This window comes from Anolis sagrei, chromosome 1 (assembly GCF_037176765.1).
Source record: "Anolis sagrei isolate rAnoSag1 chromosome 1, rAnoSag1.mat, whole genome shotgun sequence".
NCBI classification, from domain to species: Eukaryota; Metazoa; Chordata; class Lepidosauria; order Squamata; family Dactyloidae; genus Anolis; species Anolis sagrei.
In genome coordinates, this window is record NC_090021.1 from 111,752,615 (window position 1) to 111,766,905 (window position 14,291).

The following is a 14,291-nucleotide window of genomic DNA, read 5'->3' on the forward strand; positions in this document are numbered from 1 at the left end:
TTTGTTTCTAGATTTATTAGATAGCAATTACACACATAAATACATATACTGTGTGGAAACCACAGGTTCCAAAAACACAAAAAAAATGTGTTAAATGGCTTTTTGTCAAAAAGCCCTGTTCCCATCAGCAGCCTGGAGCTTTCTTTGTCCCAGTGGCTGTGCATCTGAAAAAGGTCTGGCAGTTCTTTTGCAATTGGTTTTCACAAATCTTAGTAGGTTAAGCACAGCAGCTGGAGTGATTCCGGGGATGCGGCTCACAGCCCCAATCTAGGAAAAGTAAATATGAAGGTGAGAAATCAGTCTCATTTTCATGACTTTCACCACTCTCCTCAGACATGGAGTTAAGTACAAGTGATAAAGGTTTCCAGTCATTCTTGCATGAACAAAGATGGAGTATAGGTTAAAAGCTATAAACAAAGAATCACCATACCCCAGCAATCCTACCTGAAAGTTACATTAATCCTTGCATTTCCAAAAGAACCAAATATGGATGTGTTCATTTGGCTTCCAAACCACCATAAAAAGAAAAGGTCAAATGCACATGCCGACACCTTTAATACTATTGTCATCAGTAGTATTATTCCCCACATAACTTCTTTTTTCCCTTTTGGATCCCAACTGCCACCCTGTATTTAAATGGGAGCAGTAAATTATATTCAGGTGTGTCAGATCATGTTTGAACATGTTTAATACATGGTCCATTATTGCTGATCTCTCAGTATTTGTCTAGGTGCTCTATTCCTTCCTTCCTTACAAGGTCATGGAGTATGTCTGTCTCTATATTCCAGGTGGGGCTCAACAGAGAGTGGCTCGCTGAAAACTACTCAGCCAGTTCACAAGAATCAAGACTATCTTGAGTTGTGGCTCAGTTTCCTGGCCTTTCCACACAGCCATATAATCCAGAATATTAAGGTAGATAACCTACAATATCTGCTTTGAATTGGCATATATGGCAGTGTGAACTCAGATAACCCAGTTCTAAGCAGATATTGTGGGATGTGCCTTGATATTCTGAGTTATATGGCTGTGTGGAAGGGCCCTGAGGCTCTAACCACAAACTTCTCTTAACCAAGATAATTGCTTAAGTGAGCCTTTCTCAAGGTATTTTCTCTCAATCACAATCTCTTGTGGAACCCCTTGCAACAAGGTTGAGAAACCCGACGTTTCGCCCACATCTATGGCAAGCATCCTCAGAAGTTGAAAGATCAGTTGGAAACTAGGCAAACTCAGAGCAACCCAGAGAAGCAGTTGCCTCTCTCCTCTAAATATTACAATGTTTGTCAATTCCTACCCCAGTTTGTTTGGCAATTGCAAAATGCTCTTAGACCACACCAAAAAACACAAACACAGCCTCCATTAAGCATTCTGCTCTATTGAAAGTCAGTGCATTACCGTCTGTGGACGATGTGAATCCAATTTCTCTCGTACTTCCTGGGATAGCGATGCATTAATGGCAAAATAATCCAGATCCTCTGGCAGTTTGAGAGCTTCATCTCGTCGCACTTCTTCTATTTCTAACCTCTGATTGGAAACGTGCCATTCATACAGAGCTTGGAAACAGAAAAACAGCAAGATAAACCAGGAAAATAAGAAAAGAGAAAGATTTTAAGGGAAATCCCAAATATAAGGGAATTCCTGTTTTGAGTTATTTCTCAAATAAAAAAGACCCACGGCACGAATAGGGAACCTGAGGCTCTGGGTTTGTATCTGGCTATCTGGTTTTTTTCCCAGAGGGTCACACACCCTTTCCTGTAACAAAGGTGTGGCAGGCTGCTATTGTTGTTATTGTTTAGGGAATTTTTACCTTGTTCCACAAAGGCACTCAAGAGTGGTTTATAAAATGTTTATTTGCCCTCATGCTTACAATGTACATAAGGTAAGTATTAAACAAATTTTACATAAGACATGGGTCTTGCTGGCTGCCTCCCTTCCACTCCATGGCCAGTGAAGTAGCATCTGAATTATATGACGGCCCCTAAAGCCTCCTGAAGCTCAAAGCTCCTTTTATTAAAAAAAAGCTTTATTTTTGAAAAACAAAAGCTTTTTAATAATAAAGAAAGGAAAAAAAATGAAAAACTAGCCAAAAAACCCCTCCAGACTGTCCATGTATTAGCCTTCCAAATACTTGAAAATGAGACATAATGCCATCTGGATGTGAAGTGAAGTCACTTCCAGTGTGCTTCAATGGGACGGGAAATAAAATTAAAATAAATAAAAGAACACTATACACACTTCTATTCTAAAACAGTGAAATACTCCCCTAAGGTGTAGTTGCCAGCATTATGGGCTTATGCTCAAAGAGGCTGGTATTTTTGGTTCTGCCATTTTGTCTTTGGTTCTGCTTGCCACTAGAACATGGCCTCTTTTCTGAAACTGAATTTCTCCCTTCTCACTGCTGACATTTTTGTTGTTTATTTGTTCAGTCGCTTCCGACTCTTTGTGACCTCTTGGACCAGCCCACGCCAGAGCTCCCTGTCGGCCATCACCACCCCCAGCTCCTTCAGAGTCAAGCCAGTCACTTCAAGGATACCATCAATTCATTTTGCCCTTGGTCGACCCCTCTTCCTTTTTCCTTCCATTTTCCCCAGCATCATTATCTTCTCCAGGCCTTCTTGTCTTCTCATTTTGTGGCTAAAGTACTTCATCTTTGCCACTAATATCCTTCCTTCCAGTGAGCAGTCAGGCATTATTTTCTGGAATAAAGATTGGCTGGATCTTCTTGCGGTCATCTTGCACTCTTAGAATTTTCTTCCAACACCACAGTTCAAAAGTGTCTATTTTCCTTCACTCAGTCTTCCTTATGGTCTAGCTCTTGCACCCAAAGGTTACTATGGGGAATACCATTACTTTAACTATGTGGATCTTCATTTTGAGTGCAATGTTTCTACTCTTCTCTATTTTATCGAGACTGGTCATTATTCTCCTCCCAAGAAGAAGCTGCTGATTTTCTGGCTGCAGTCTGCATCTGCAGAAATGTTTGTGTCTAGAAATACAAGCCTGTCACTGCCTCCATGTTTTCTCCCTCTATTTGCCAGTCTGGTTGCTATAATCTTGGGGTTTATTTATGTTTAACTGCAATCAAGCTTTCGCACTTTCTTCTTTCACCTTTGTCATAAGTTTGCTGACCTACAAACTTCTTAAAATACACTGTTGAGAGTTTGCTAGTCATCCATACCTTCAATTTTCAGCCTATCTGCCAGTTGTCTCCATTCTGCAAACTTCTTAAAGGTGTCTGGGACAACTCTTGCCAAGACCTCCATGTTGACCCCTTGGTATTGAAGAAGGTCTAGAGCACTGAGCAACAAAAAGCAAGACATCCTGATTAGAATCTGTGTGCTGGTCACAGAAAGGTGGGATGAAAAGTGACACTAAATATAAGCGAGTTAATCCCCATTCCCACAGAATTTCTGGATCTCAGCCAAACTAAAGTCTTTGTACATGAATGGGTTCATGCTGTACATCTTATGCATCTTCATATTGCAAAACTATATGGCTGTCTTAGCTAAAGAAGTCAACAAAGGCAGAACTTTGAAGCTATTTCTTGAATGAGGCAACTACTATGAAAGAGTTATTATTATTATTATTATTATTATTATTATTATTATTATCTTTATTTGTACCCTGCTAACATCTCCTGAAGGACTCGGTGCGGCTTACAAAGGCCAAGGCCCTCAATAAAACAACAGCATAACAAATACAACAATAAAACTCATAAAGCAAACCAATAAACATTAAAGCAATAACAGTAAAACATCAAAACAATACATCATGACACATTTAAAACTAGGGCTGGGCCAAATGTAATGAATAAATTAAAAGTGCTGGACATGACAGGTGAAATGTAAGGATTTTAGGGTAGGTGCGATGTGCAGGCAATCTTAAATCTCTGGTAAAGTGCGTTTGGGACACGATGCTGGGAGTTTCCTATTCTGGAAAGGCACACTGGAACAGCCAGGTCTTCAAGCTCTTCCTAAAGACTGCCAATGTTGGGGCTTGTCTGATGTCCTTGGGGAGAGAGTTCCAGAGTCGGGGGGCTACCACAGAGAAGGCCCTGTCCCTCGTCCCCACCAAACGCGCTTGTGACGCAGGTGAGATCGTGAGCAGGGCCTCTCCAGATGAACGGAGGGATCGTGTGGGTTCATATACGGAGATGCGGTCACGTTGCAACAAATCTAAGAATATTCCAAAGGCTTCAATTTTGAATCTGAACTTGTTGGTTACATTGGGGGAAGAATCTGTAATGTTACAGATCGGCCCTCCTGCCTCCTAACATTTCAGAAAAAGGTAAACCTACATCTGCTCCAGAAAGAGAAGAGTCCTGGGGATAATGAATCATGACCTGTTAGGATCACATCCTAATCAGGGTAACAGAGGTTATTTGGTAACTAGCCGTCCCCTGCCACGCTGTGGCCCAGTCTGTGTATATGTGTTTTGTGTGTGTATATATTTGTGTATATGTGTATAAATGTGTGTTTGTGTGTATATATATGTGGATTTGCACATGCGTTGTAATATATTTTTTGTTTTTTGGCTTTTTAAGTCTTTTCTGCTGTGTTTTTCAGTGTTTTATTGAGTAATGGTCACTTGTTGGCCTGATAGGTGTATTGTGTCCAAATTTGGTGTCAATTCATCCAGTGGTTTTTGAGTTATGTTAATACCACAAACGAATATTACATTTTTATTTATATAGATTGATGATTGCTGGGCATGTAAATAAATTGTTTCTGTTTTATGCTTTCAGCAGACAATGATGCAAGCAGACTTCTTTTAAAGTTTACTGATAACTTCATTTATTTAAAGGTACAAGCACATTTCTTGTCAAGGGTTAAAACTTCATTAACGTTTCAGAGAATTTGTGTTTTGAGCTTATTGACTTTAGCAGTTTCTTCATAAACTGTGTTGCTTTATACAGCTCTCTTTAATAAGAGTTTACTTTCAAATAAAACCCAAGTCTCAATAGTTTCTAAACTTCCTAACATTAGCTTCTGTACTTTGACAGACTTCTATACCCAAGCTCATTCAAGGATCAACACATTCCTCTAACAGTCCTTACTCAACTGACATTCCTTAACTGTCATCCTGTTTAAACCTGAACATTCTAAACTGTCATTGAGTCAGTCATGTGACCTGCAGCTCCTCCCTCTGGTTTAGGTATATAGAGATAAGGAAACTGAAAACTGCAGACATATACTTCAGGTTATTAAACGACGCATTATAAAACAGACAAAAACCATATAGAGGAGGCTTGAGAAGGTTGCTTCCTCTAACAAAGAAGTATCTATACCTGCTCGGTGAACAACGCTGGGTACTTATGGCGGCCTCTGGAACAAGCTGAGTCCATTTTGTGCTGCTGAACTGAATCGATTTCAAGGCTTCAATTCCTTCTTCTATCATTGCTTTCATCTGAGCTGCTTGCTCATATCGGTGTTGGGACACACAGCCAGCTTCATTATAACCTGAAAAGAAACATGCACACAAAAAAAGAAGGAAGAGGAAAAGAAACGTGAAAAACTGCGGAGCAGCAATGTCATCTTGAACCGTACTCCCCAGAATTCCTCTCAACCCATGTAGAAACTGAAGCCTGAAAAACCAACAGTTCCAAGCTCTGAGAGGAGAAGGAAGGCAAGAGTTCTGTGAAGGCGAATGGTAGTTAGTACAACAGACTTGCCTCGGAATGTGAGCCTGCTGTCTGCATTATCTGGGCGCAGGGACATCCGGAACTCCACGCGGCTTGTGAACATCCGATATGGCTCATTGGTACCAAGTGTGGTGAGGTCGTCGATCAAAACTCCAATGTAACCCTCGGTACGGCTAACTACAAAGGGAGGCTTTCCTTTGACCCGTAGGCCAGCATTGATGCCAGCAATAATACCCTGCACCAGAGAGCAAAAAGTGACAGGAGGTACAAGGGAGTCAGCCTATGCATGCAAGCCCCGAGATCTTGACTTGTTCAAGTTATGCAGTAGCTCTGGGTCCATTAGTGTCAGGAAGGAAAGTAGCATGGAGTTTCAAAACACATAACATAATACAAGCAGCCCCCAAGTTACAAACATCCAATTTACATATGATCCTACTTACTTACAGGGATGCAACAACAGGAATGGAAAAATATCTACCCCTTGGAAGGATAATTCACTCCTGGAAGAGTTATCATGGAGAAAAGGTGTCTCACTGAAGCTTTATCACCAATCCTCTAAAACAAGCCATTTTTTCAAAATCCAATTATCACAGAGATCGAAAGTGAGGTGAAATTTTCTGAACACAGACAGCAAAACAAACACTACAGTGGTATTAACCCTTCCCTATGTTATCCAAAGCTCTCATATATATACACACACGCACGTGTGTGTGTGGCTGAATTTACACTTAACAAATGTTCCTATTCAAGCTTATATACAAATTCAGCTTAAGAATAAACTTACAGAACCTATTTTGTTTGTAACCTGGCACTATTAAATGCTGCTGTAAGGAAGCATCAACTCACACCATGCAAAACCATCCTAGCATGACATTCAAATTAATACCTTTTTAGAAAACTGCATGCAATCACCTTCCACTTTGTGCACCCAAAATATTTCATTAAAGTGCCATTTGAATTGTTTTTACTATAACTGATCTTGGAAATTAAGCAGGGTCAATCTAACTTAGTACTTGAATGAGAGATAGCCAATGAGTATTAGACATTATAAGCTATATTCCAGAGAAAGGAATAGGCAAAACCACCACTAAGCATTCCTTGCCTAACAAAATGCTATAAAATTCATAGGGTTGCCATAAATTGACAGACAATTTGAAGGCACATAACTGGTTGTGATCCCTTGAACTCAATGCTCATCTTCACCCTCTTTTTGTGCGACACTCCTTTTTCCATATTTTAATGCTTTTAACTGTTAATTAATTATGTGGTAAATGTTTGTGATGTAATACAATTTGTTTATATAAGTCATTAATTTTGATAATTTCATGTCCCTTTGGAATTAGCTATTATTTTTATATTGTGATTATTTAGGGGTTTGTTTTTTTTAGTTTATTTGTTGTTTGCACATTATTGGCATTGAATGTTTGCATCTTTTATTGGAAACCACCCTGAGCCCCCTATTATTTATTGTATTTCTATGGCGCTCTTCTCATCCCTGTGGGGACTCAGAGCGGTGTACAACATGGTAAAGTGGCAAAAATTCAATGCCGAACATACATATAAAAGCAATACATAACATAACTAAATCAATAACATATAAATATGAATTAAATCCATTAAAATTACACACAGACTCATCATAGCATCTCCTAGGGGAGATAGGGTGGGGTACAAATAAAGTATTATTATATTATTATTTCCTTGAAGATCTTGGCCAAGTTTCCTACTGTGGTCCTTTTCCTGAAACCTCTGCTTGCTTCCTTGAAGTGGCCTGTTCAGGATCGTCTTTATTGGACCTATTCTCAGAATAATATTGATTTGGAGGCCTGATGGCACTAAGACATCCTGAAAACTGGATCTGTGAAACTTTGCCATGGCTCCTGAACAGAAAATTTCAGATCTGCTGGGGATTCATACTGAAAAGCCTTGCTCTTTCTCTGATATGTTTAAAACAGATAAAAAATGAAGGACAGTTATAAAAACATGTATCTCATCTGCCATTCCTTTCACTTCTCTCTCTCTGTCCACCTTCTATTACTTCCTGATGTCTCCATCCCTGCTGGTTAGTGATTAAATTTTTGTAGCACCAAATTCTTTTAACAATTGTTATCCACTTTTTGCTATAAACATCCCCTTGTTTATTCACCTGAGCTGCAGCTTCTTCATAGCCAGTGGTGCCATTTATCTGCCCTGCAAAGAAGAGGCGTTGAATGAGACGGGACTCCAGGGAGGCACTCAGCTGACGCGGATCCAGGTAATCATACTGGACTCCATAGCCTAGACCAAGGAAAATTGATAAAATTGTCATTGAGGGAAAGCTTTGCTTGATAAATCAAAACACTCATATGTCTACAAAGTTACACACCCCAAAATATTCAGAAATGCGATTAGTTTTTATGAGGAGCCCCTGGTGTCACAGTGGGTTAAACCGCTGAGCTGCTGAACTTGCTGACTGAAAGCTCAGTGGTACGAATCTGGGGAGCGGGGTGAGCTCCCGCTGTTAGGCCCAGCTTCTGCCAACCTAGCAGTTCAAAAATATGCAAATGTTAGTAGATCAATAGGTACAGCGGGGAGGTAATGGCGCTCCATGCAGTCATGCCGACCACATGACCTTGGAGGCGTCTGCGAACAACACCAGCTCTTCAGCTTAGAAATGCAGATGAGCACTACCACTCAGAGTTTGACATGACTAGAGTTAAAGTCAAGGGGAAACCTTTACCTTTTATTAGTTATTACGGTATTTTTAAAATCAACAGTGCCGCCTCATTACCCCTAAGAGCAACATATTAAAGAGTAACACTGATACATCACATTATGTTCATTTACTGAGAACATTTGTGGAGTTTGTTTCAAAAAGATACAAAATAAAAAAAACTTATTAAATAATGAATTATAGGCAACAGCACATTGTTGAAATATTATGTACTGTTCAAAACTATCAAAGTGTATCAAATCACTTCAGTACAAGGCTTGGAAATTTGCATTTTATAGCTGAAGAATGTATATCATCAGCATGTTTTTTATATCTATACAATTTGTTCAGATGGATTTGGTACCATTTGGAAACAAGTCCCACATTTATATACCACCCTTCATCTAATTCAGATTGTATGTGTTGGGTGTAGAAGCATCTGTTCTTCAAGGCTTGCAAAGAATAAGTAATGCATTTAGAGCTAGTAAATAAAGATAATGTGATTATATGGCTCCATGACCAGATAATGTTCACTTTCTTCATGCCACTAACCTGGCTGTATGATTTTAGCATTTTCCAAGCCCTTAATGTGGGTGATGAGCTGCTCCTGGATCTCAGAGGGCAACGTCATGGACAATCCTTGAGGGTAGATGACATGGGAATCCAGACCTTCAGGCTCGAGCCAAACCTGATGAACACGATTTGGGAAACGCAAAACTTTGGACTCAAGTGAGGGACAGTACCTAGGCAAAGGAATAACTGGCCAAGTCAGGATGCTGAAAAGGTGAAAAGTCTAAAAGTAGTTTTATGATCTTCCAAAAAAATGGCAGAGACTGAATGCTGGCAGAGGCCTGGGGCTGAAAATGGAGCAGAGCCAAGACTTACTACTGCTCCCTGATACCAGCTCCTTAGCCATGGCAAAAGCTTTACAGAAGGTCTTCAGGAGTCAAGGGACATAACATCCAAAAGGAAACTTCTTAGCAGCAATGTGTCAGAAGTCCAATTCTACAGAACAACCAATACACATATCTTATTGAAAGATTGATTTCCTCTAGTAGCATGTAACTGTGTTTTCAGATGCTTTTTGGAATATACAGGGTAATTCAAAATGAAGGACACAATTTAAAAGTAGTATATTTCATGATGGCAAGATGTGCAATTGCACAAAAATGGGTTATCAAGTTTAACTAAACCATTTTGAGCCAGAAACAAATGTAAATGTTTCTCTGCAAATTGAGATTAACTCATTAGGCCTTTCTGGTGTGGGATCACCATCTTGCAAATGACTGAGGCCAGAGGCTGTTTGTGCTTGGGAGAGGCATCTAGTAGGAATCATTCGAAACTCTATGCCCTACCATTTCAAGTGGTAAGAGGTTCATTCATGAGTGGTTCATGGTTGCAGAGATATAGTGATTTCAAACTGGATGCATTGATTTGAAACACCCTGGAATTTGCCACAGTGGCATTTCTGCTATCTTTACATCCCCTTTCTTCCCTTATTGTATCAATATTTGTAAGCCTCTTGGAGCTCCAACTTATCTTTTTTAGGTTACTCTATTAAGAGTCACGTATTTTGCCAGCACTTCACATATGACAAATGTAAAAGAAGCTTACCGGGGTCCTTTTGTTGTCTCTCTGACATGGCTGTTCAGGTGAAGATTATCATGGATGATCTGATCCACTTTGGGGTTGGTGTAAGTCATATAACAAGACAGTTGATCTTCTGGCTGAAACAAAATAAGAACTATCTGGGTTTGGTGTATGAGCTTTTGTGCATAAAGTTCTTCTTAAGTTATCATTGAGGGTCACTTTTTGCCTAAGTCCTCGCTTAATCTGCATTCACATCCAGATTAAGCAGGTATGTTATAAATGCATATTTCACTCCCACAGCAAACTATAATATGGTAATTTCCAACAGTATTACTTATTATTGTATTACTTAATGAATAAGTAATACATTCGTCAATCAATTAATATCCCAATATGCAACCTGAAATAAGGTATTGTGTAGGTTAAAAAATACAAAGCTATAACAAGTATTGTTGGGGAACTTCATGTGGTTTCGGACTCATGGCAAGCCAAAGGTGAACATAGACTCACAGAGTTGGAAGAGACCTTGTTGGCCATCCAGTCCAACCCCCTGCCAAGAAGCAGAAAAATTGCATTCAAAGCACCCCCGACAGATGGCCATCCAGCCTCTGCTTAAAAGCCTCTAAAGAAGGAGTCTCCACCACACTCCGGGGCAGAGAGGTCAACTGCTGAATAGCTCTCACAGTCAGGAAGTTCTGGTGGAATCTCCTTTCCTGTAGTTTGAAGCCATTGTTCTGCATCCTAGTCTCCTGCGCAGCAGAAAACAAGCCTGCTCCCTCCTTCCTATGATCTCCCTCGCATATTTATACATGGCCATAATCATTTATAATCTCAGCCTTCTCTTCTACAGGCTAAACATGCAGCTCTTTAAGCCGCTCCTCATAGGACTTGTTCTCCAAACCCTTGACCATTTTAGTCTCCCTCCTCTGGACACATTCCAGCTTGTTGATGTCTCCCTTAGATTGCGGTGTCCAGAATTGGACACAGTATTCCAGGTGTGGTCTGACCAAGGCAGAATAGAGGTTGCATGACTTCCCTGGATCTAGACACCAGACACTTATTGATGCAGACCAAAATCCCATTGGTTTTTTTAGCTGCCGCATCACACTGTTGGTTCATATTTAACATGTTTTCCATATCACAGGATTTTCTTGTTCAGAGGGTGTTCCCTCTGAAGGTGGCTGAGTGTGACTAGCGCAAGGCCATTATATAATATACAAGTTAATTTATATGCCCAAGTGAGAATTCAAAGCCTGGTCCCTACAGTCATAGTCCAGAGTTCAAACCACTACACTCTGCTGGCTCCCATAACTAAAACAGTAGATAATATACAAGTTTATTATTACTGAACAAACAAACAATCCAATTAAAAATTCAACTCAAAGAGTCAGGAACATAGTCCAAATATAGCAAAAAAATGGCACACTTCATTTTTTATTTTTTTAGAAAAACTAACCAGTTAAAAGCTGAAGGGCTTGTTTAAATAAAAAAGGTCTTTGCTTGCCAGCTCTTCTAACCTAATACTCTCCAGATACAGATACTAAAATCTTTGCCACTTATGGTCAAAGGCTATGCTAGATGGGTTGGCTATCAGATTGATCAAGTGAACTGGGAGTGACAACAGTTGTTTCAAGGCGCCACAGGATTTGATACTATTATTTAAAGCCTGTGGGGCACAATTGGGCGAAAACAGTCAATATAGCTCTAGGAAGGTATTTCTAGACAGCTCTTATAATACTCAGCAACAAAGTGACAAAGTGATTCTCAACTGTGCACCCCCATCTTCCGCACAAGAGTACTTGGAAATTTTTGATTTGGAAACAGATCTCCTCTTAATATGCTGATGTAGTTTATGTGAGTGCCTTTTCATCTTTCTCTTTCCCACTGTGTCTCTGTGGATGTTAATTACATTATTCTAGAAGTTCAGCACATAAGGATAATGTTTTCAAATATGTTTCAATATGGAAAAATACTCTTGTGTGGAAGATGAAGATGTTAGAATGATGTAATTAACGTCCACAGAGATGCAGAGGAAAAGAGAGACATGAAAAAGCTGTCACATAACTCCATCAGCTGCATACATTCCTCAGTGCTTTATCCCACCTTAATCCAGACAGCTTCACTAAGGAAGCTGAAGGGCACAGGAGAGCTGTCGGCTGTTTGTTGCTCCAGGCCACTGAAATCAATGGACTCCTTCTCCAGTCGTGGTGGGGTCCCGGTCTTTAGCCTTCCAAGGGAAAAGCCAAGGCTCTCCAGAGTCTGAGCAAGGCCAATGGAGGGCTGGTCTCCCATCCGCCCAGCGGGATAGGTCTCGAGCCCAATTAGGATCATTCCTCTCAGAAATGTCCCTGTAGTCAGAACAACACTGCTGGCGTGCACTTTCCTTCCATCTTCTGAAGAGAAAACACCAAAGAAACAAGAGCTAAATCTAGCACATCTGCTGGTCCAATTACAGAGAAAGTGGCAACGTTCTGTTTTGTGTATTGTTGAAGGCTTTTCAAGCTTGGGTCATTTCTAATGATGGGGGCAAATTTGGACACTAATTCATTAAGGACAAATATCACAATTGTATTATTTGGAAGCAGTGATTAGGAGAGCCCCCAGGGTCCAACTGAATTGATTTAGAAATGAACTGAGTTACTTCCCGGAAATAATTCAGTATTCAGTATTCAAAATGTAAAATTCATGCAGTTTAGCACCATTTTAGCTGCCATTGCTCCATGCTGTGGAATACTGAGAATTGTAGTTTGTTGAATCATCAGCACTCTTTGGCGGTGAAAGCTAAAGACTTTGTAAAACCACAACTCCAATGAGTCTATAGCATTTAGATGTGGCAGTTATGGTGGTGTTAAACTGAACCAATCCTATAGTGTAGTTGTGCCCATAATCCCTCCCCCTACAAGTAGAGGGAGACTAGAGAGAGACTAGTGCTCCCAGAGGCAACCAAATCCCTGAGTACTGACCCAGAATGACTCCACTGACGCAACATTTCCCTGGGTGATCCAACTCTGGCTCTTTAAGCAGAAGATCTTCCACAGATGCCTCACAGACTGTCAGATGTGGGATTTGGAGAATTTCTTTCTACTAGGAAAATGAGAACTGTTAAAACGAATACAGACATACACACAGACAAGACCTTTTAAGAATGAGGAAACACAGAAGGAAAAAACAGACACTCAGAAACAACAACTCCTTCCAATCAGGGAAAGCTGATTTTGCACAAACCATGTGAAAGTGAAAATCCATTATCTGATTATTTTTTAAGATTATTCCTTACAATCAATTTCTATTTTTCAGAAATGTCAATTTCTATGTGCTATTAAGATTTAACATTTTTTCATTTATTTATGCCACTTATTAACATTAATAAATCCATTATTTATTTATTTATTGTTATTATTTAATCCATCTATTATTTTTATTTGTACCCAGCTTTCTTCTCCAGATTTACATTTTAGCATCAATACTAAAGTTAGATTTAGACTTTGGTTTGAAAGCCAATTAAGACTGCATAATTAATTAGGATCTAGAACTGTGAAGGCCTGGGTTCCAATTCTCACTTGACCCTGAAGCTAACTTGGTGATCTTGAGTCAGTTCGGAATCTTTGCAATTGGCTCAAAGATAAAAATGAGGAAGGGAAATGTTTCTGTAGGATGGTAAAAACAGTGAGAACCATTCATGCCAAATTCAACCTCAAATGAACTGTAATGGGAAGCCCTGCTTAGCTTCCAGATCTGCAGAGAGAAGAGGTCCTTCCATCAATTAGAAGCTTCTTATCCAATGTAGGGATTGCCTTTAGATTCTGCCTCCCCCTGCAATCTGTATGCTAGCCCAAAGCCATTTTGAGGATTAGGAAAAGGGAGTGAACTGATGTCAGGGCTGAAAATAAAAGGGCAATTGATATAAATTACATGTAATATTTTCAGTGGACAGGAATATTCTGAGCAGTGGCCTTTCATTTGGCACTATTGCTCCATTTCGACTTCTAAAGCTGCATCCCATGGAATGATGGGCCTGGTAGTCTGGGGAGGCACTAGAGGTCTCTTACTGTGAAATCTTCCCTCCAAATCCCAATATTCCATAGAACAGGTGGCAATTAAAATGGTATTACAGTGTTATAATGGTATAGTGTGACCAGTCCCCAAAACTCTGTTCAGGAAATGTTCTATCTGTGAAAAAGCTTTGATTTAGTCTGTGAATTAATCATCTAAGGGCAACTTTAATTTAATGCAGCTGTTTATATGTGTGTGTGTGTGATTATTTTATGTCCAACTTTTATATCTTAACTGAAACGTAAAGCAGCTCACGACACCAACAGAAACAAGGCAAGTTAAAATCCACAACATACAAATATTTAATAAAAATTATAC

At 39.7% G+C, this 14,291-nt stretch overlaps 1 protein-coding gene across 3 annotated transcripts in view; it reads right to left on the minus strand.

The window, feature by feature from the left end:
* The window catches only part of MTO1 (mitochondrial tRNA translation optimization 1), a 26,617-nt gene continuing 12,326 nt past the window's right edge, over positions 1–14,291 (minus strand). For all 3 annotated transcript variants that reach the window (XM_060752911.2, XM_060752909.2, XM_060752910.2), the window contains exons 3-12: positions 12,884–13,001; positions 12,024–12,313; positions 9,945–10,057; positions 8,883–9,073; positions 7,785–7,915; positions 5,669–5,873; positions 5,285–5,456; positions 3,176–3,294; positions 1,393–1,550; positions 1–267 (exon numbers count right to left, since the gene is read on the minus strand). In XM_060752911.2, the coding sequence (XP_060608894.2) occupies positions 106–267; positions 1,393–1,550; positions 3,176–3,294; positions 5,285–5,456; positions 5,669–5,873; positions 7,785–7,915; positions 8,883–9,073; positions 9,945–10,057; positions 12,024–12,313; positions 12,884–13,001 (1,659 nt within the window). In that variant the 3' untranslated portion in view covers positions 1–105. The remainder of the gene's footprint in view (positions 268–1,392; positions 1,551–3,175; positions 3,295–5,284; positions 5,457–5,668; positions 5,874–7,784; positions 7,916–8,882; positions 9,074–9,944; positions 10,058–12,023; positions 12,314–12,883; positions 13,002–14,291) is intronic.